This window comes from Filicampus tigris, chromosome 1, assembly GCF_054856515.1.
Source record: "Filicampus tigris isolate MCC_2025a chromosome 1, RoL_Ftig_1.0, whole genome shotgun sequence".
Classification (NCBI taxonomy): Eukaryota; Metazoa; Chordata; class Actinopteri; order Syngnathiformes; family Syngnathidae; genus Filicampus; species Filicampus tigris.
The window spans coordinates 41,730,797-41,753,340 of NC_141217.1; the positions used below are offsets into that span (position 1 = coordinate 41,730,797).

Here is a 22,544-nt window from a genome sequence, read left to right on the forward strand (position 1 = left end):
TATGGCACTTTGGTTTCACTTTGTTCGATTGCGACCTTTCCATTGCTAACGCCACCTCTCGGTTCTGATCGGCTGGCAGGAATCGCGTGGCTCGCGCGGTGCCAAATATGGTCCCTGGACCTATAAAGCGCAAAAAAGGATACGCGCGCAGCTGGAGCAGCAGCCGCCGCCGCCAGTGACTCAGCTCGCCCCCGTGCACCTGCGAGCACGCCCAGATGGAAAAGCCAGCGAGGGAGGCAGCACGCGGGACCGGCCGGAGGCTCACGTCGCTCACGTGTTTGTGTCTTTGCGTCTCCGAGCACGCAAGCCCGGGGGGGGGAGTCATTTTTGGGCAGCTTTGTTTGGCGTTGCGCGTGCCCCTGCGCCGCCCAGCGTGCGTTTCAAAAGCCGAGGGCCCGCACGCCGCTCGTCTTGGTCGCGAAAGTGAAGACAGACTAGACTGAGCATCGCCCCGTTGTCGGTGCCGTGCACGGTCGCCGCTGAGCGCCTCCCCTCCGACGAGTCCATGAGTCCATTGCGTTGCTCAACGTTCCATTTTGTGCCCTGACTTGCGCTGTGTGCGCTTCGCGTGCTCTCTTTCTGTCACTCCACATCTCTTCATGCCTCAGTCGCCTCGCATTGAGTCTCATCTCATCTGCCCCCCCCCCCTTCTTACTGCATCCTCTGCTCTGTCGCCTTCTATTTCATGGTTCCTTTTTGCGTGGCCCGCCCCCTCCCCTTCTTGCCTGGACAGGTAACCTTGCCCGAGTAGGGTAAGGGAAAGGCTGGAGGCGAAGATTTCAATAGAGAAAAGGTTCATCCTTTGGCAAGTCCACAGACACACCAAGCGAAAGGACACAGAGAGGAGAGGGCCAGTGGACAACAATTGCAGTCAACAGATGTGACAATCCAAGAGCCTGCAGGGAGGTGACGTGCGTGCGTGCGTGCGCGCGCGCGCGCGAGGGGGAGATTGTGGCAAATGAATGTGAGAAACTGGTGGGAGGAGACAGCGTCCTCACTCAAGCTCCTTCAAGCTGCATGAGGACAAGTGTGCGCTGCGCCTCCCATTGGCGGTGGCGGCCACCAATCAGAGTGAAGGCATGCAAGGTGCCTCGAGCTTATAGCCAACCCCAAAAAGAGAGGCAGAGCTGGAGAAGCCAGAGTGTGCTTCACACAGGGAGCTTTCCCGCCTGCCCGACCGCCTGCCTGCGTGCGTTCGTGCGTGCGTATGCAATCAAGCTTTTCTCCCAGCCGAAACGTGGACATGAAAAGACACTCGGGAATAGGTTGTTTGTCATCGCTTTCTTGGAGATCGCTGCAATGCCTCCTGGCTACTGTGGAGAAGAAGAAGAAGAAGAAGAAGAAGATCTTGGCTCTGTAGTCCCCCCCCCCCCCCTCTGATTGGTTACCTCACTTTTGGTCCTCCCGCCCCCTCCTGACTCTCCTCTCTGCCTTGCTCCCCATTTGCAAGTAAAGCTCTCCATAGTGTCCTCAAGCTTACCTGAGCACACAGCTGCAGGAACACTGGACCCCCTCCCCCACCTCCTCCACACACAGGCGGGTGTTCTCTCATTCCCTTCTCTCTCTCTCTCTCTCTCTGTCACACACCTAGCTTAGCTTTTCACCTGGAGAGTGCAGGCATAGCAGGCGGCATGTGCAGCAGCAGCAGCAGCAGCAGCAGCCGCCGCAGCAGCAGCAGCAGCAGCAGCAGTTGTCTGTCCTCACATCAGCCTCTCTGACTTGCCTCCTGTGCAAAGGGGGGACTCACAAGGGGGGACTTTGGAGCTATTTGTCCCCGGGACGGGCCGCCGGGCCACCCACGGCCAGCACACAAGCATGATTTTGGGTGAGTTTGCAGATTTTGTGTTTGTGTGGCGCCGGAAGGTCAATCATTTGTCGGCTCACTCATTCCTTTGCACAGCTTGCGGCTCTTCATTAGTGGTCGTGTATAAAGCGCGCGGTGTTTACTCCACATCTGTCAACACAGAAGAGCGGCAGGATCAACTCTGAAATCGCGGCCAGGGCCTGTCATTATCGTAATCGGGTGCCATTAGTACGGCAGGTGTGAGTGATGACAGGGAAGGTCAAGTAGTTTGGTGCTGAACTGTATGATTATGGCATGTTTGGTCACACGACCCGGCTCGCATGTCCTGTCGAAGAATGAAAGTCCGATTTTGTTGTGATTTTGCCCCCTCCCCCAAACATTCCCACTCGGCCATCTTCTCTTTGAGGGTCTGAAGTGGGGACTTTTTCTACACGTCAGTCGAGCGCAAAGAAATGATGTGGCCATGATGTCAGTATCACTAAGCGGCGTCCAATCAGAACGCTCGGACTGACCTGATTTGGCAGCACGGCTCTAATATGTTGCGATGCCAGTGACAGCGTTCAAGTCCTCGCTTCCTTTCAACGATTCAGCGCCGCGATGCCGTGATGGTGCGCCGTTGGGCAAAAAGATCGCGTCGCCTGCTTGCCGCCGCACACGCAGCCGAGCTTGGACTTGTTCTGCGGTCGTGCTGTGTTGTGACTCAGCCAGCACTTTCCTCTTTAGTATTCTGCTCTCATAGCGGCCGCGCTTGCGAGCTTGCGAGCTCGCGAGCTGGCTGCTGGAAGTCCTCGCGAGCGGTGGCGCGTGACGTGCGTATAGGCCGAGAAGAACGTGCTTAGGCATCGACGTAGCGCCCGCCCGCGTGCGCGCGTTCATTGCGTCGCTACGTGCACGGCTCTGTTTGTGTCAACGCATGCCTGGACTGATTCGGGCTGTGCCCTTCTGCTGTGTGGGCAGACATGTTTTGCAAGCAGGCGTCTCCAATGATTAGAGCCTCTCATGCGGACCTTGACGAGAGCAAGTTCACGTGGGCTCCACTTTTCACTGGCTTCCCTCCTTTGCGATATCGTCCGAGTTTGCTCGCTGGCCCGCACGTTTTTGGCGAAGACGCAGAAGCAAAGCGGCGAGCGCGAGGTGGTGCACTCAACTCCGGCCTCGCGCTCACGTGGACGACGGTGACTTTTAGTTTGCCGCCCGCGCAACGTTCATCTACGGCCGAGCAGCGTGCTTCTGACTCTTCCGCTTGAACACTTGCCAAAAAGCTCACCTCGAGTCGCCCCGCCGAAGCTCTCCGTCAAGATCTGCGTGTCCCCGCAGCGTCCCCGCAGCGTCCCCGCAGCGTCCCCGCAGCGTCCCCGCCGCGTCCCCGCCGCGGCCCCGCAGCGTCCCCGCAGCGTCCCCGCAGCGGCCCCGCAGCGGCCCCGCCGCGGCCCCGCCGCGGCCCCGCAGCGGCCCCGCAGCGGCCCCGCAGCGTCCCGTTCTTCTGCCTGTATTTGCTTTCCATTGCGATGCCGTTACATTTACTGGGCGCGCTGAGCCGTTTGGCATTTCTGGCTGAAAAGGAAAAGGCCAATGTCATTGTAATGACCTTTGCCGGACTGGGGCAGGCTGACGCGGCCATTCCATCATCGTATTCCCTTCACGCGTCTGAAACAAATGTGACAAGTGCTGACAGAACACGAACAAACGGGAGTTAGATCGTAGAGGAGAGCGAGCGCTCGTGTCTCCAGTCGCCAGCGGCGTTGCTTTTCGGGCTCCCGCTGTTTGTTTGCGACTGACCTGGAAGCATACGCCCTTCGCTCCAACGCCATGTGCCCCCCCGCTGCTTTTGCACTTGGGAGTCAACTTGGGAGAAAGTGACGGTACTCCAAGTCCTAGGTGGCAAGCCGGCGGTGGTGATGATGGCGCCAATGTCAGCGGATGCGCTCTTTGGCCGCACCGCGCGATCATAAAGTCAATCGATTGCGCCTCACTCTTGTGGCCATCCGTCCCGTTTGACTGAGGGCTTGTACGCTCCCACAAGAATGAAGCGGCGGATGGCGGGGAGGACATAACGCGGCACAAAATAAGATGATCTCAATAGCGCTACATTCCCAACCGCGGCCATTCCCCACTATGCCGCCTCGCTCACTTTTTCTAGGCTGCTGTGAGCGTGCCAAGACTGGCCGAAAGTTGCCAGTATTTTGCCAGCAAAAATACTGCGGCGCCTTGACATACGACTTGAATTTATTCTCTGACCACGCATGGAACTCTCAACACGTGTACCTCAGTTATCTGTCCCTGTCGGGTTTCATGGAAACTGGACATGATATGACGAGAATTAGATGAGATTTAACAACATTTATTTACAACAAAAATCACTCCTGTCAAAAGTACAAATCAAAGGCCAGACAAAAGGCCTGGGAACATCGGGAGAGACAAAAAAACACTCGCAAGGGAGGGAACAACTATGGCGTTTGACATTTTGCGGTAGCATTAAGCTAGTCGTGCGATTGTTTTTAAGTCGTTCTCTTAGTTTGATGTTTAGTTTGACAGTAAAGTCAAATGGGAGTGGCTCGAAGGCTACCGAAATTCAGCCCTATTGATCTTAAGCAACTTAGAAAATGGATCGATGAGAATATTTTTGCCATAGTGTGCTTGAGTCTAAAAATGTTCCGGCAAGAAATCTTGTGGGGATGAGCACTTTCTTGTGGACCTTTTGTGGAGGAGAGACGCCATGTGTGGAGGTTTGGTCCACCCTCAGCTGACTCCTCGGATCGGCCGCCGAATCGGTCTTCGTCAAACCCACCTCTCGTTTGGCCTGTCTTTATGGATAGTGATCGTTTCATTCACTCCTCCGCGCATGTCCCCCCGCCCCCCGCCCCCGGCCCCCGGCCCCCGGCCCCCGGCAGCGCACTGCGCTCAACTGGCCCCGGGAGGTCGACTCAAAGTGAGAGGCAAAATATGATCAGCACTCCTTTGCCATTTCGTGAGCCGCTGCGCTCCCCGCCCGCGTTGATGTCAAAGTGACACGGTAATTATGACGCCTTAATGAGCCCCACATTTGCTCCGCGTGCAGGCACACTTCATCCCATTGGGTCTCTTTGCACATCCGAGATGGAACAGACATAACTGCTTTGAGAGCGATGGCCGCTTGGCAATTCTGAACTAGACGATGAGCAGCTTTTGCTGGAATCGGGGAATGTTCGCTTGAACACAATTCTTCAAACCAATTTCATGTCATTGTGTTGTGCTCATTTGCGCATCCGGCCAGTTTCAAAACCAACTCTGACTGCCAAGGAAGCATTCAAATGAATGGCCATTGCTGTAGCGCGGTACTTTTGTAAGTAAGGCGTTAGCCCCGGCGCTGTCGACTAGTACGTTCAAGCTGTCGTGTCGGTGCAAGAGACTCATGAAGAGAGGCGTGTTATTGTTTTGGACTGGTGGAGAGGAAACACCCTGTGCCCGAGTGCGTCCTCCTCCTTCTCCGAGCAATGTTGCGTTCAACGCCGCAGAGGCGCGCGAGCTTGATTCGTCCTCTGTTTCACGCGCTGCCCTACCGTCAAAGGCAACACGTGAGGGGAATGAGTGTCACACACGCACACACACACCGGCGCACCTGCCTCCGGAGTAGTGCCGCCGCGCCGCCGAGTCAACGCGCACCTGCGTGCAATTAGGGTGTCAGATGAGCGCTTTAGACGGAGGCATCCTCGGGCTAGAGGACACCTGGGAGTTGCGGCCTGAGCAATGCTCGCTACGCTTCGACAGGCATTGCGATCACTGAGGAAATAGGCACAGATGATTCCTCAAATAGCAAGCCTGCAGTGTTTGCTAGGCGGCGGCCGAAGAGCATTCGCGGCCACTCGTGACATGACACGACCGGCGGCATGAGCTGATCATTTGCATTCGGGAATGGCTTTTCGTACCCGATTCCAATCGGTCCCCTCCTTAAATGAGACGTTTGGGGCTGACTGTCCACGCCGTTTTCGACAAGCGTCCAAATGGCATCCGGCCCTGTTCGCACTGGGCCGCGTTATCGTCGTAGCAACGCCGCGGTAACGGAGGCGTCGTCCGGCCCGCGTCCCGTTTCGATGACATCGTCGTGACATCCAGTGGCAGCAAAAAAAACGGAGCTTTCTCACCTGGGTGTTTTGGCCTCGTCACGTAGTCGAGTGGAGGTGCAGCAAATGTGAGACGCGGCGGACCGCATCCTCAACGCCAGAGGAGGCTCCACTTTTAGCACTCCGCACTTGGATTGGCGTCCTCTGCTCTGCCTGCCGCATTGGGTCTGGCGCTGCGCTTAGTGACGTCAGCAACGGTCAAAAGCGAGACTGAGACGCGTCCTGTCCAAATTCAATCGGTCTCGCAAAAATCGGATTCAGACCACAACGGAGCCATCCGGTTTCAATCCGGGTGGGCTAAAATATGGGATTTTGGCTGGCACTTGGAACGAGGCCTTTGCGCTCTTTCCAATCCGACAAAGCGCCCTCTGTCGAGTAGGTCGGCTCAGAGTTTGGACAGAGTTTCTCAAACCGTGTCCAAACGTTCGACTGGTAGCGTTGACGTGGACGTACATGAATGTGTTTGTGTCTTACTCTTCAGCTTCTCAATTCTGGTGCAACGGAACTGGCACATTGGAAAATCAACTGTACCCCAACAGCGTAGTTGCACTTGAAAGCAACGTTCCATTCAAATCATCCAGCCGACGAGACATTGTGGGAAACGCTTCTGCTGCGTTGTTCCCGTCCAATGTGCGATGGCTAAAAGCGGACTATTTTGTCAGTAGCGATCGCGCTCGTGAAAAGTAAAAGCCCAGAGTGGTTGATCAATTAACTAATCCAGGAAGAGTGTGGGAGGGGGCACTCGGAACAATTCCCCAAGTAGCGGCGGCCAAGCATAAAACGCTTGAGCAAAGCGAACGTTTGGTGGGCAAAGATGACGCATTACTCGTGGCCGCTCCGTTTCTGAAGACGATTCGGTCGAGCCTGAGAGAAAGGCTGACTGCTAGAAAGTGTCTTCGTGAAGGGGAATTCGCTCATGGAGGCAATTCCTCAGAGTGCTGTTGAGAAGGGGAATTGCACAAAGACCCAAAGAGAAAGAAACGGTCCTCAAGACGCGTCAAGGTCAGAACGGTCATCGCGGTTGCCACGTCCGGAGCGGAAGACGCGCGAGATGGCGTGGCCCTTTGCGGGAGAGGGACGCAAAGGCAGCGAGGAAATCAGCAAAAAAACCCCAAGATGAGCGACAGGGCCCGGTGTCGTTTGTCGTTCGCTTCAAGCCGGCCTACGGCAAGAAAGGCGTTCCTCGCCACGCGGCCGCAGCTTCTCTGGCCCTTCTTTATCCGTCACGCACTGCCAATGTCGTCCTCACGCCGCAAGGACGTCACCTCAACCTGCGTTCCCAAAGGCGATTGTCTTTTCCTTCCTCGGCATCAGCGTGCGCGCGCACACACGCACGCACGCACGCACGCACGCACGCACGCACGCACGCACGCACACACGCACACACACACACACACCCCCACACACACACTGTCGTGGCTTCTTTTGCTTCTAAGAAGCCTTGAGCGACGGTCTCGCTCTTAATCCCGAATGTTACAGCAACAGTCTCAAAATAGGCAGAATCTTCACGCCGACACGGCCTGCTAAGCCTTGCGCGCGCTGTGCCGGAATGGCCCGGTGCTAAAAAGATGGCTTGAGGTTTCGGAGTAGCCCCCCCCGTGTCGTCCAGACCGCCGACGGCGAGCGCACGGACGGCGGGGGACTTTTCACTTGGATGAGAAGGGAAGTCATTGCAGGGTGCGGCGCAGGCGTCTGGCACCTGCCTCTCTGCGAGCTCGTGGCCGAGCCCCTCAAAGGGACGGTGCCAGAGGGAGGAGAAGGGCTTTGCCACGACCTGCCCCGCGCGGCGCCCGGCCTGCGCCTGAGGCCGCGGGGAAGGGAGGGGCCGGGCCGCGAGACGCCGCAGGTGCGCATCGGAAGGCTCTCGGGGCCAAAGCGGCGGCCCAGGCCATCCGCTTACTGCGTTTGCGGTGGTGTCTGCGCGGCGTATGGCTGAAGAGGACTTTTCCGTTGCTCACCACGTCGCGCTGCGTTGTCCGTCTAAGGTGGTTGTTGTGGTTGTTTTTAAAACACATTTTTCTTGAATGTTTACCGCCAAATAGTTACCGTGATGGGTTTTTTGTTTTTGGATCACACAAGAAAGACGCCAGATCAAATCTAGGTCTAGGTCTAGGTCTAGGTCTAGGTCACCTGCACTGCTGACTTTACTGGTGAAATTGTCAGGTCGACCAACTATTGATACTTTTGCCAAAATAAGGACAAAGTGGCCTGTAGTCCAGAAGTTCCAGAAGGCTTGTCCTTACCAATGCAAGCCAGAGAGCTCGGTTGAAGGGCAGTATCGTATTTTGCCTGAGTAATCCGTAGCTGCGGGGAGGGCGACCTTCATGGCAGGAGGGCAGGCAGAAGGATGGCGGGCAGGCCTTTTTGATCAGCGCATTCTTGGGCGCAGTGTTGTCTCTCAAACCTCATCCAGCCGATCTTTTGTTTTCATCGCCGATGGCAAGACATTCTTTCCCCCAGATTTCACTTCATGAATCACAATAGGTGAAAGTTGGTAAGAATACAGCGCCGCTACATCAATCATCGACGTCATTCAGTTTTCAAGCTCGGAATGTTTTTTTCCCCTCCCTCGCTCCCGTGGCACGCTCGCTGTAGCGCCTTGAAAAAAGGCCGATTGCGAATGCAGCCGAGGAGAACCCCGCTCATGAATGATGCGCGCCCCCGTCGGCCCTCGTGCTGAGAGGGAGCCGGACAGCCGGCTTACTGCGTGCGCGCGCGCGCTGCGGAACAAGGTGGCGCTCTTGACGTCAAATCGCCAGCGCGAGCGCTGCTCTCCGCCAGTGGCCGCCCCAAACATCCCCAACCTCGTATTCCTTCCTTCCTTCGATTGTCTTCGCGCCCTTGCGTTGTCATCCTTGGACTCCCCCCCCCCCACTCGTCCGGCTCCTCTATTTCTGTCGGCGCCGATCACCGTATTTTCCGTCTCACTGCCCTGCACTGCCGCAGTCTGAGGCTGGCTGGCATCGTGGCAGGGTTGAAGGAGAAGGAAGACCACGGGGAGAGGGAGGAGAGGCTGCGCCAGGCACACGTCTTGTCACATCTGCGCGGGCGGGGTCCTTGGCCGGCCACATCAACGCGCGCTTCGTCACATTCCGTCACATGTCGGCGGCGGGCCTCACGTGCAAACCTTCATCATCATCCTGCGTGCTCCATCGCAGCATAGGAGCGGCGGAGCCAAGGCAGATCGTACACGTAGAAAGGAAGGAAATCATCCTGCCCTTTGAAGAAATAGAGTCACAACTTCACGGCTTTATGTCGTCTACCAGTCATGGCATCTGACCTTTGAGCGACATCCGAATGCAGGGGCGCCTTGAGGCACGCATTTCATAGGAGCCGCCTTCGCAACGCAAAGCGTTCCTGTCAAATCATCTTTCGCCCGTGAAATCAGTAGAAATGCCATTCATCTGTCCCGCCATCCCCAGACAAACATTTTGGGGGAATTACAAAAATAGAACTCTATATCATTGTCTCTGTGTCACCCTATCATTGCCAAAAAAAAACCAACAACTCCTTCTACCAGGCAAGGAGCTACACCGGCATTAGGGCATTAGTCCTATAGTGCCGTCAAAACTCCGCGTCGCCATGTTATAGCCCCTCCAGCATTGTAATTTCAACGTTCAAATATTTTTTAACAAGTTCACAAATAGCCGATGACTTCCAATCCAATCTCCGCGTTTGTGTTGCACCTGTAGCCCAGTGAGCGAGGCGGGGTTTTTTTTCATTGACTTGCGTGTTTGGTTCAAAACGTCGCTAAACACATTTGGTCACTTGTAACTTGTCTTTTGCTGTTGAATATTCTTTGGGCAAATTGAGTCAAAACTTCTTTTCCATCAAACGTGTTCTCGCCGTGTATTCTGTTTTTGACTGAAAAAAACAGAACCCTTTTCCTCCTCAGCCCTCCCACATATCAGTCCAATAAGCTCCCGGAGAGGAAAACGAATCTTGTTGCTGTGCTTGCATCCTGCGCGCTGCCAGTTGGAGACGGTTGCTCGACACGGTGCTTGTCCGATGTCCGTATTCCCGCTTGCGGACTTTCGCCCCACGTAAAAAAGGCAAGGCACTTTTTATTTGCTCGACAGCTACACCCACTTCCCATTTGTTTGTCTGTCCTTCCGCATCCGAGCAACACTGAAATTGCCGTTTTGGGGCGCGTGGCAAATTTGTCTGCCCTTTTACACGACGCGTTACGTGAGCGTCAACACTCTTTGCATCTCAAACCTCGGACGTGTCCCGACGTGCATCGGAGGCCTGCGTTAGAGCAGGACGATTTCTGGTTGGAAACGACCTCCCCTTATGGCCTCTTATCTCGACACTTTACAATGGCATGAAGCGGGCCTTTAAATAAAACATAGGTCGCAGAGGAGAATGCGCTCGGTCGCTTCAAGCGAGCCGCGCGGTCTGCGTAGTGAGCACCGACACAACCGTGGTTACCTCCGCGTCCAAAAGAAGCTCTTTGGAAATGTGCGGTTCATGTTCAATTCAATACTGAAGAATAAGAAAAATGAGAATAACTTTTTGACTGTAGTTGAACACGGCCGTTCGAGCCAGAGTGTGAAAATGCTCCCTATTCTTGCTGCAGTGAGTCGGAAGAATGTGTGTGCCATATTTTGGGATGTTTTGAGGACACGGAAGCTGCGCTCGTGCGGTAAATACCTTTCATTGTCACCCGGTTGGCTGGAGATGGAAAATGCGCTAGCGCTGCACATCGCGCGCACTAGGCTGTCGTCCTTCGTGAAGGTGACAAAGGTGCGGGACTGCAAGCATGTCAGCGCAGCCCGAAAGAGAACAGAGAGCCGCGGACGGAGCCGGCCAGGGGGGGAGCAGAGTTGGCCCACATCGCGTGTGGATAGCCATTCGCTTTGTTTGCTCGGTCAACATTTAGTGCAGGCGAGAGAGCGAAAAGGGTGACGGGGGGAGAAAAAGCAGCGTAAGCAAGGACATTGCGGTGGAAGGTGAGGAAGACGAGGAGAACCACCCGCCTGTGGACAAAAGTACTGAGACACACACACACACACACACACACACTTCTGAGGGCGAACAACTAGTTCACCCTGAGTGTTCATTCTTCATCCTACATGTTGTATATATGTATACGTTATACACATTGGGCGTACTTTGCGGGAACCATTTGGCTCCAAGCATCCCCATAAAGTCCTCGAGATCCCCTGTCCGGACCGTTTTCGGATCGGCCATCGCATCGCAGGGCGTCATTTCGAAAGAATTGCCATTCCTCAACCTGCGGAGAGTGGCGCGAAGAAAATGGGACGGCATGCACGTGTCGTGAATGCCACGGCGATGTTGCATAGACGCTGAGATTGCGCGCACAGTACGATCATTGCCACACAGTCGTCGGTGAATGAGGCCCATCGTGAGGCAGCAGCGGGACTTCTCTCGGCTCTAACGTAAGCATCCACGGCAAGCGAAAATGTCCGAGCTTCCCTTGACTCGGTCTGGCCCCGCTGACTGGGCCTTCATTGGTTGCTTTTTGAACGCCTGTTGCTGCATCGCTGCATAAAAAGAAAAAAGGTTATCATTATCTCTTTTTTTTTTTTTTCAAAAAGCGCAAATCTTTTTGTTGCGCCGTACACGTAACGGCAGAAGTGATCGGAAGACACCCGCCGGGCTCCTTCGACCGTACGCCAAAGGAATACGCTTGGAAGCTATTGGAAGCAATGATTGGCCGCACAATTTATGAGCTTTGAAAGCCCCCAGAAATACAACGCAACGTGGCTCATTGTCACCGCGGTGCCTCCCTGAATCTCCCGTCCAGCTTTTTCCAAGTCCCTCCTCTCGCTGGCTCTGGTCCGGGCCAGCGTTGGCTCCAGCGCCAGGCCCCATTACAGAGATGACGGCCCCCGTCAGTCAGCAGCTCACAGATGAAGTCGGCCCATTTGAACACGCTAATGGCACGCCAGATTCAATCAAGCCTTTGCGCTGCTCATGACCAAAGGAGCGACGGACAAACGGCCATGACCGGGACTGAGGCTCTGAGGCAGCGGCGCCCAAAAGCAGCCGCGGCGCCCGAAAGCAGCCGCGGCGCCCGAAAGCAGCCGCGGCGCCCGAAAGCAGCCGCGGCGCCCGAAAGCAGCCGCAGCGCTCAAAGGTATCTCAAGTGAACATTCACCAAACTTTGCTTTGGTAAAGGAGACGCGACAATGGAAAAATGAGTTGGCCTGCTACTTGGACAAAAGCTCAAGGGGCATGCGCCTTTCATATGTTGAGAAACCACAGGGATGAATATTTATGAGGAGCCTTTCAATTCTTCTCTTGGATTGTCAGAAGTTGGCGCACAATTTGAAATCGTGATCATTCGCTCGGTTGAGCTTAGCGTGCTTCCCCTCCACTCTTTTAGCTCACACTCCTCCTTATCTGCATGCTGTTCATCACACGATAGTGATGGTTGCTGATTTGAACACAAGTGTCATTTGCGGTCTCTGCAATGACAAGTGATGAACCCCCCCCCCCCCCCAACCACCACCACTTAAAAAGATTGTGCTCCGTTTGGGTCGCTGCGTTCGGGGACATGCTTGTTCGCTAGGCTATTCTGCATTCGTAGGCAATACCTCCCTGACTCTATTAGGCTGATAGGATGTTGCCCTGGTGCCCCACCCCCCCCCACCCCCAACGAAATGGACTGGCAAACGCTGGGCATCAGCGTGCTGTTGTTGGTGCTCCTCAAAGACGACCGGCGTGCTCTTTCAAATGCCGTCATGGCCCACATTGCTTCAGCCCAACCTTGTCCCGTCCTTCCCCTGAGGGCTGGGGGCCTAATCTAGGACATAACCGGGTGCCTTTGTGACTGTCCGCCCAGGTCCAGCTGATAGAATTCCACACCTGAGGGCGCAGGTTCCTGGGAATAAAGTTGCCGCCTATTGTTCGGCAGGGTGTGTGTGTGTGTGTGTGTGTGTGGGGGGGGGGGGGTTCTTGGTGGGGGCGGGGTGGCTGTGGGAGTCATGTGGCGGAAAACAAGCAACAGTGGAAGGAGTCCGCGCTTCACCTTCTGTCACCAAATAGTGAAAATTCTTTCCATGTACATTGGTGTGGTGTTTTCTTTCCACCACTAGGGGCAGTACAGAGAGGTGTATCCAGACATAATGTACGGGAAATAGGAAGGAGAACGGAGACCAATAGGAAGGATGGCACATTGTCATTGAATGCTATCGTATGACTTTGCGCAAATAAATCAAACCAAAATTGCCACTTGGGGATAATAAAGCTCACTTTGACCCCGACAGGCAGATACTGCTTACGTATCAAACCGGGAGGGCTTGTGAATGAGGCGGCACCACGCGGTCGACCGTCACTCCCTTGACGATCAACCGCTCGATCGCGATCGACGTAACGGGCGCCCCTGCCGTCGAGACTCAAAGAGTTGAAATGGATTGCCGGCTCCGCCCCTTCATTCCGATTTTCACCCAAACGTAACGGCTTTCTCCTCGGCCCGGGCGACATCTGTCTCCAAAGACGTGTGCGACATTTGATTCGATATTTCCTTTGCGTGTTACTGTCTGTAAAAAGAATTTTTGGACCATTTTCACATATCGTGATATACGGACCTCCCTTAATGCGATGCATTTATCTTCTTTACATTCACTGCTATGTTTCATTGCGGTTTATGCGGTGTTGCTTCTCTTCATTTAAAAAGAAAGCACAGCAAGAAAAATGGCGGTGGGGGCTGCAATTGACGAATGGCATTTGGAGTCAATTTAATGGTGGCATTTGGAACGATAACGCCTCCCCGCCATGGCAATGGCAAAATGTCTTTTTCTGCTCTTCCTTGCTTTATGTAACAAAGTGAGCAGAGAGTTTTTGTGCCAAAGGTTGCCCTGAGAGAGAAGCAAAGAAGGGCCAAAAGTGCACGAATGTTCTACCCTTCCCGCGGAGAGATGATTGTTGCGGTTAACAGTGTGCACGGGCAGCGGATGCCTTGACTCGAGTGGACATTCCGTGTCGCCGTCATGCCGGCTGTCGTCTCCCGTTAGCCCTGCCCGGCAGGCGGCTTTGTGCCCGTCATTTCTGACCTGAAACGGGAACAAACTCTCTCCGTCAGCAACGTCGCAACGTCGCCACGCCTGAAGTGAGCAACGCCTCAACTGAGCAACGCCTGAAGTGAGCAACGCCTCAACTGAGCAACGCCTCAACTGAGCAACGCCTCAACTGAGCAACGCCTCAACTGAGCAACGCCTCAACTGAGCTTTTTTGCACGGCAAAACGATTTTGTGGCAGGTCTGCGGTTCAGCCTTGATTACACGTTGCGTTTTTATCACGCCTTGGAGATGAAGATCTTGAAGGAATGCAATGGGAGCCGGCCAATTGAAGCATATTTGCATTAAGTACATCAATCCTTTGCTGAGTGAGGGAGCGCGTGTTGTGGCACGTTGTGACTCACCTAAAAGCCCAGAGACGCATTCTTCGCTGCATCCACCTCGGCTGCGCTTGGGCGACTCGTTAGCGCAGCGTGAGCAAGTCAAAGCGCCGGGTCGTGAAAGACGGCCAGACGGAAGCTTATGGACAAAACAAGCTCCCTCGCATTTGCCAGCAGATCTGTGTGCTGCGCATGCTCAACGCCAGCGTGCAAGAGGGTGTGTCTGTGTTAACGGGAGGTGCCCGGCACACACACACACAAAGCACGCGCACGCGCACGCGCACGCACAATCCCTCAAGCCACAAGTACAAAAGCCAAGCACTTCCAAAGGTCCACTTGCTGGCAGCCTAGGAGCCAGCAAGAGATTTATCTGAAGGATTAAGGGGTGTGCATCTGTGGCTCAGGTGATTTGTGTGTGCGTGTGTTTGTTCTAGACTTTGTGGTTTGCTGAGAGGTCAGACAGGTCACAGGCAGTCATTCCATTTTGGTTGACATCATTCCTTAGCTCCACCCTCCCTTCCCTTCGTCTGTTGCTCAAAGACGCCAAAGTAGCAGACTGGCAATTAAACCCTCCGTGCCTTGATTCGGTGACTTAGGGGAGATCAAAGTGGGATCTTTGTGGGAGGTTTCGGGCTTGAAAGTGTCCTATTAATCCCACCGGGGTGTCATTACTATTGCAGCAACCCTTTCATTACACACAACTCATAAATTGAAGGTTGAACCCGCCTTAAAATGAAATACAGGGTGAGCAAAAAAAAACACAAAAAAAAAAACAACAGGAATTTTTGGATGCATTGTGCAGGAGGACGCCATCTACAGGATGTCATAAAAAAAAAAGAAAATTCCATCAGTTTCTTAACCGGCATGTTAGAAGGTTTCAATCATTATGAATGAAGTATTTTTATTCCCTCACTCTTGGTTTGATTGTTAAAAAGCTCCCATTTTTGTGTGTCACCCTTCATGTTCCCTATGTTTTGTTGTTGTTGGTGGTGTTTTTTTTTTTTTACGTTTCCATTTTGGAAGAAAAACTGTGTGTGAGTGGTCAGGTAAAAGTTCTGCGCTGATTTTGGGGGTTTTGTTGAATTTATTCCGTTCCCCCAGGGTTAGGGTTAGGGTTAGGGTAACCCTTCTCGTACGTGAGAACTACCCTAGTGGAATAAATTGGCAATTTTCGGTGGACCGGGGCACAGGTGTGTACACACCTCAGGTGGCCAAAGTGTGCACACCCGAGGGAGCTACACAATCACATTCAAGTTTGATGCATAAACTGCTTATTTACATTAGTTTTATGTTACTTCTGTTTGTTTTCGCAAAGTGCAATATTATAAAGCGATATTTCATCAAACAACTCAGAGGTGTGAAGCTTACTCAATGACTCAATGTATGTTTTTTTAATTTAATTCAAATGAATAGCTTTTCACCAATACATTTCCGTAGTCCTGCATGAGAGGGGACTGATTGTCTTTGTGTTGAATTTAAACAAAACATTTGCTTTTCGGACTTTGGAATGTCAACGATCAACATTTTTGCCGCTTTTCCTCACGTTGCGGAACAAGCCGGCAACTGGATCGTAATACACTTTTGTTTGCGTAGTCAATGTGAATGAAAGGACGGAAGTTTGAACCAGTTTTCTTCATCCGATGAATCAATAATTCGAAACAAATCATGGAAAGAGAATCAATGACAATTGGTAATTGCTGTTCTTTTGGGCGGGAGATTGGTATGGCGTTTCCAATCATTTGAATATGGAGCACTCATTTGAGTTTTCTTAGTTCCAAAGGTTGTCATGGAACAACAGAAATACGACTCGAGGGCACCACGGTGTCTCTATGGCTAATTGGTACGGAAGTACGGCGCGGTTACGGTCAAGATGTCATCCTCCTTGAAGTGGCTCCCGCACTCATGTACGCATTGGGTAGGCGAGCTTTACGTCGGATCGAGCGAAGCCAGCAGAAATCTCCGGTTGAGATTAACATCAATTATGCACGCTTCGCGCTTGCTCACAAAAGCTGCCACTCGGCAAAGAAGCGCAAAGAAAGAGCGCAATGATATTTATCTGCCGCGCTTTTATCATGCAAATCCGAGGCGGGGGCCGTCCTTCCAAATCTCATCGGCCTTTCTGTCGTCGACACGGCGGCAGCAACATGGCGCGTCGACCTGAGCGCACCTTTTCCACCTCCTCGCACCATGAGGAGGAGAGGTGCTCGCTTCCGCCGCCTCCTTTGTTTTTCTCTAACGCCGCCGCTATTGCTGGCCCTGCCAGCAGATCTGCGTCTGCGTGCCTACTTTGTCTTGTGCCCATCGTTCTCCCCAGAATGCACCCGGCACCCTGCGGGGGAGCGAGCAGGCTGTGCGACGCTACCCGCAAGGCCTCTTAGCTCATCTGGAGATGGCAAAAGACTCTCCTGGCCTATATTTGGAGTCGCACAAAAAAAAACAACCTCCAGTTGGATTTGGCCAAGGTTCTTCTGCATGAGCTTCTCTTTCTAACTGACATACGCTCAATCATATTACGCAAGGACGGAAGCGGCTCTTGGTCCCTCCCTCTTTTTGTCCGCTCAAGTAACGACTGAACGTGTTGTGTTGGGATCTTTTAAACAGCAAGGCCACTGTTCTCCTCCGCGATACCACGTACACTTAAACGACCCGAAAGTGTCGAAAGTCTTTTGTTTCCTCCTAAAATAACCTTGCGTAATGTTGCAATAATTATTTTTGGGCAAAATGTGTTGGAACGTAAGGGCGGAAGCGCTTGAAAAGGACGGGGACGGGCGGGGGACGATTCTTTTTATGAATAAGGACGGAGGGACGAGGACGGACGGAAGGGTAGCCGGGTGGCGGACGGACGACGGGCCGGCTAAAAAGTGCCCATCTGTGATATTACGCAATATTGCTTATATTGTAGACTGCAATAACCTGGCGTTGTAGTTTCAGGCGCACCATTACTTGTTTTCATCCAAGCAATTCAAGTGCGCACGTGAAGACTTGAGCAAGGTCTATCGAGACGGGCTGGCAAATGATTCCAAATGGGGATCTCATTTGCTTTTTCCTTCGATCTCACTCTGCTGCCACCTCTCGAATTTGAGCTCGCCTCCGCATTGACGCACGCTCTCTACAGTGCACCATGCGGACCATGCGGCGGCGGCCGCCGCCTCCTCCTCGGAAAAAGACCACAAAATGGCCAGCCTAAACTCGAAGCAACTTTTCATGACTTCTTGTCAACTACATCTGAATTTCCTGTCGGTCAGCTGTAAGAAATGAGCGCCACCGTTTGTTTTGAAATTTGAAGCAGACAGTCTACGATGCAACGGTGCTTGTCTTCATGTCTTCATTCGTTGCAAGAAAACGTGGCAACTATTCGCTCTTTTGATGAAACATCATAGGACACGCAAGCAAACTTGTGCAAGCACCATGCGGCGAGTCATTGTGTGTCATTTAGACTTGTACGAGGTCCCCGGGGGGAGATTTGAATGAATGAATAAATGAATGAATGAGGTGACTTACGCAGCTGGAGGACAGCAGGCCCATGGTTTGATTTACGTACGGAAGCGCACACACTTACAGCGTTGTCTTTGTTTGACATCCAATTCTGCAGAATTCATCATTTCACGGTGGTGCAATGGAAAGTAAACCTTGAATTTGTCAGTCATCCATTCAAAACCTAATATTCCTTTTCCAAGGCTGTCCATTGTTGGTTTGATAGCACAAGGGGACAACAGTCGGTTCCCTTCGAGATGTTCTTATGACTCTTTGCTCTTCCGCCCCCAAAAGCGCAAACAAAGAGCAATACAATGCCTTTGAATTGCTTGCATTTCATTTTATAGGCCGTGTTGATGAAACAGCACCGAACATCCCATCGCATCACATTCAAATGTTTCACTTGCCGGATGTTGGCTGGTCCCAGTTTTCATACGGCTTTTTGGCATATTGATAGCGTACTGTATTGTCAAAAATAACAATATGCAATGATTGATCCACACTGGCGCCTACAGTGGTGATCCACATTTATTTCTGTTCCGTGATCATGCTCTTAGCTCAAATCACGTTCAAAACTTGATACTCTTCCAGCACCCCGTGAAAAAAACGGCAAACGCTTTAGTAATGTGTTCGGATAACATCGTACGAGATAAAATCAGACAAGCCGCTCTGATGTTGGTCGCTCTTTGCCGAGGATGAAGGAAATTTGCCTGCGGGTCATGCGAAATGAACTATTTCCTTTGTTGATGCTTTAGACTTGTATTTGCAGACAATTTCCCAAGGAGCCCCAGACATGAATGGATGCTTTGTAAGACAAAAAATAAGGCTCCTCTGTTGTGTTGTAGTAAATTCAGTCAAGGAGCCAAATATTTGTGAAATTGCCCCCGAGGACGAGCTGCCTTCATCAATGGCCGAGACCTCCCATTACACAATAAACCCGAGCGAATCCTTTCAGTGTTGCCGAACCTTTGCGCTACATGCTCACTGAGCTTAAGTCTCACAAGATTTGCTGGCATTTCACAAGATGTCACGCATGACGACCTTGAACTTTTATGCGATCAAATATTTTTTCTTTTTCTCCCTTCACTGAGAAATCACACAGGCCTACTTGCTCATATTGAGCCAATCAGGGACCGTTTGTAACACTTACACTAAATTCATGAAGATGTCCTCCTTACCGAAAGAGAGGTTACAATTTTTTTCATTTAGACATTACCTAATAATGTACACGTTTATTGTGGCCATGTGCTGGGATTTTTAGTTTCCAGAACTCATACTGTGTCCCCCCCCTAGGAGCATAGTCTGCGAGTCCACCCCCCCCACCCCTTTCCGTCGGTTATCTTTTTTCCGTCCAAAAACCGGGGCGCCGTTCAGCAACTCGTCAGCCTTCACGTTCTCTCGTTCTGTGTCATTGTCTCGTATGTTTTGGGACGATCTGAAATCCTGAAATGAACGTCATTGCTCTGGACCTGTGACACGCACTGCAACGGCGGTACGATTCGATTTCCGGTCCATTCGTTCAACAGAGCACGCGAGTGTGTCGATTTGCGCATAAATGTGATCAGCGCGGCCATGTTTTGAGTGCTCAAAGTGCTTAAGGAGCTGTAATGATGCAGTCCTCGCCGTGCACCTGAAGGCTGACAGATGCGCAGCCGAAGGCAATCTGCACTTGACACTCGGCCTGACAAAGTCACTCTCTCTAATCCAAACTTTGCAGGGTCCATCAGTTAGCATCCTCCACCCAGGAGCCGCATTACTTCCTCTGATCTCTTTCAGCTGACTTAAAAGCTTGACAGAAACGCAGGGGTGTCGAGAGAGCCTCAAATGACATCTTGCCAGCGCAGAGGCAGGCGGATGAACAATTTCCCAGGGCAAGCGGGAGAAAAGACACGCAAGAGCCGGAGCCAGAGAATACAGCGTGGCTCCCAGCAATCCCCAAAAGCAGAGCAGCAAAAGCTTTAAGTCGCGGAGGGAATTTGAACGCCAGCACAATCCGCCGTCGGATATTAAAAGGCTTAATCCGAGAGCTCGCCGAGGCTGAGTTTTGCTGCTTTCGCTATCATCCCTGACAGAGGTTAAAGAGGAGACGAGAAGGGAAGAGTCGAGATGACGAGCACCGGGAGCCACGTGTCGTTCATTATGCCAGCCTTGCCTGAACTTTTAGGGGAATTAAACACCGACGGGGCTCATAGATGTGCTCCTTTGAACGTCTTCATTTTACACCCTAAGATCAGACAAGTGAACAGCGGTGGGAATGGCTTGAATCGTGCTTTTGGCCTCAAACTGCAGTCTACTGCTGTAGTTTGAGTGTGGCAAGTGTCCGTCGGAAAGGAGAAGAAGGTGTGCCTACATTGCCTACAACCGTGACTGTGGATGGTACGGAAGACGATGACATCTGCTCGCTTGCTATGGTGTGAAAATAATCGCAGTCGTTGCAATTGACCGGAAGAAACACACACGGTAGTTGAAGCGCAGATTATAAAACTTGCATTCGGACATGACTCCTTGCCAGCCCTGGCAACCACACAGCACTGCCACTAATGGTGATCGGCTCAGTTTGCTGTATTGTAATTGCATTCGTGGGCCGCTCCCTCGGCCGGTTCCTTCGGAGAAAAGGGAGGAAAACAATCATTAAATAGCGCCGCATTGGCCCCAAAATTCGCCGGCCCACCAGGCCTGTGCGCTCTGTTCCGTGTGGCCAGTCCAGCCCTGATTCCAGAGACAAAGGGGCTTGCAAACTCCACACTGGAGAACCGGAGCCAAGATTCCAACTTTGAATCCCAGAACGTTGAAGCAAACATGCTAACCTCGCGACGCGCCCGCTGCCAAATAAGTTGCTTCGGGAATGAAATTGCTGTACATTCGGTGCCAAACTCTGGGACACACAAACGCAAAGCATCACATTTGAGGCTCTGACTTGGCAAAAAAAACGAATCACAGCGCTTTGAATCGGATGTCATTTGTGTGTGCAGGAGGAATCAATCGTGCAGGGGCAGCGATGCCCGCATTCTTGCGGACCCCAACAGTGGTCCAGCCCCACCTGGACATGAAACCCTTCCTGCAGTTTCCCATGGAGACTCCCCCCCCTCCTCCTCCTCCTCCACACAGCTTGAGCCTCTTCCACAACTTCAGCGCGGTAAGAGCCGACTGCCTGGGACCACTTTGAATGACAGCGAGTCATTGCCGCAGTGAGCCGTTATTACTGGAAGGATTCAATCCACCGTTAAAACTTAATTGCATTGAAATTGACGTGCTCTTATGACTGTTATTGCTGACATAACACTTTTTTTTATAGCCGCTGCTTTTCTATTATCACCCGTGAGTGTCTTTTAATGTGCCAAATGGCTGCCTCACATCACATCAACGCCTGGATGTTACTCCATAGGAGCAGGAGCCGCTCTCCGATATAATACGCACACACACACATGTGCGCACACGCACGCGCAACACACACACACACACACACACACACAATATGGGGTGGAATATATGCTGAATATGAATTACTAACGTTTGAATAATTGCATAAAAATTGGATTTGAATAACCTCAATTGAATTTGCATTATTTCATTTGAATCATTGCATTGGGAATTTGGGAACACTGACTGCAAAATGATTAAATTGATTTCAGTTTCTGAAACTGTATATGATCCTCACTGAAAATCCAACTTTCATTTGTCTCAAATCAAATTCAGTTCTCTAAATTCAGATTCAAATGAGCTGTGACAGACATACAAACAAGTGATCCACCATCGATTTCATCTCCAAAATCCCCCTGCTCCGTGTTATGTGAGCCTGCGGCCAGGAGAGGGGGCCACAGGAGAGGCCGGCCAACAGGTCTGACCTTGCAGCAAGGACCGTGCACTTTGGTCCCCAAAAATAACCTCAAAAACCTTCACGTTCATCTTTCCTATCTCATTTCACAGTGCTGTAATGGACAGGAGACTGGCCGTGCCAGTTAAGTAGTTCACTCGCCTTGCTTCAATCCGGGCAGGGTCTGTGCACTTGCCACCAACTGATAGTGTGACTATCAGTGCGAGTGGTTGTTTTTCACAGTGCGCCATATAAATGACTGGCGACCCGTCCGGGGCGTAATTGGCCTTTTGCCCAACATCAGCCGGGATAGGCTCAGACTTCCTGTGACACTCAACACGATATATTGAGAAGGCAAGCGTGGATGGACGCAGATGAGACTGAAACTCTGAGCCGAGAGTGCTGCCACACTGAAAATAATGGCGTGTTGTATTTACTCCAGTTTAAGTCAAGTGGATGGATGCAGGAAATAAAATCATCTGCATCCAGATCCATTTCTAAGTACCGGTAGATGTACGGGGAAACAAAATGGGGTCAATTCAAGAAAAACGTTCAAGTCGGGAGTTCCCAGAGGCGCCATGCACCATCTCAGAATGTGTGCCTTGCGCACACGCATGTTACAAACTGTTTCCTGTTTAAGTAGACACAATTTGAAAAAAAGCCAACTCCTTGGAAATAGTCCGATGCCCCAGATTCTTCTTCAAGTTTGAGAGCACGTGCTCGCGACTCGCTGATGTTTACATCCGCGCGGAAGACTAACGCAGCACTTGCGTCGTTCTCCCTGCGACTGTCCGAGCGAAGGGCAAATGCTGATTGCCGTTTGAGTGTCTTCAAAGCCTCCGGCGTCTTTGCGCTTTCTGTGTATCTTGACTATTTCACCGGAGACTCACTCTGATTGCAGCCCGAACATGAAGAAATGCCGTTGACCGTTTGTCTGGCAGCAAGTCACTCCCTTTTTGGTTGTTGTTGTTGTCGTCCCGCTTCACT

General features: G+C 52.2%; 1 protein-coding gene across 1 annotated transcript in view; it reads left to right on the top strand.

The window, feature by feature from the left end:
• Positions 1-1,141: 1,141 nt before the first annotated feature.
• Positions 1,142-22,544, top strand: part of znf385a (zinc finger protein 385A) — a 53,307-nt gene continuing 31,904 nt past the window's right edge. The window contains exons 1-2 of the mRNA XM_086042329.1: positions 1,142-1,825; positions 20,716-20,879. Of these exons, the coding sequence (XP_085898455.1) occupies positions 1,816-1,825; positions 20,716-20,879 (174 nt within the window). The 5' untranslated portion in view covers positions 1,142-1,815. The remainder of the gene's footprint in view (positions 1,826-20,715; positions 20,880-22,544) is intronic.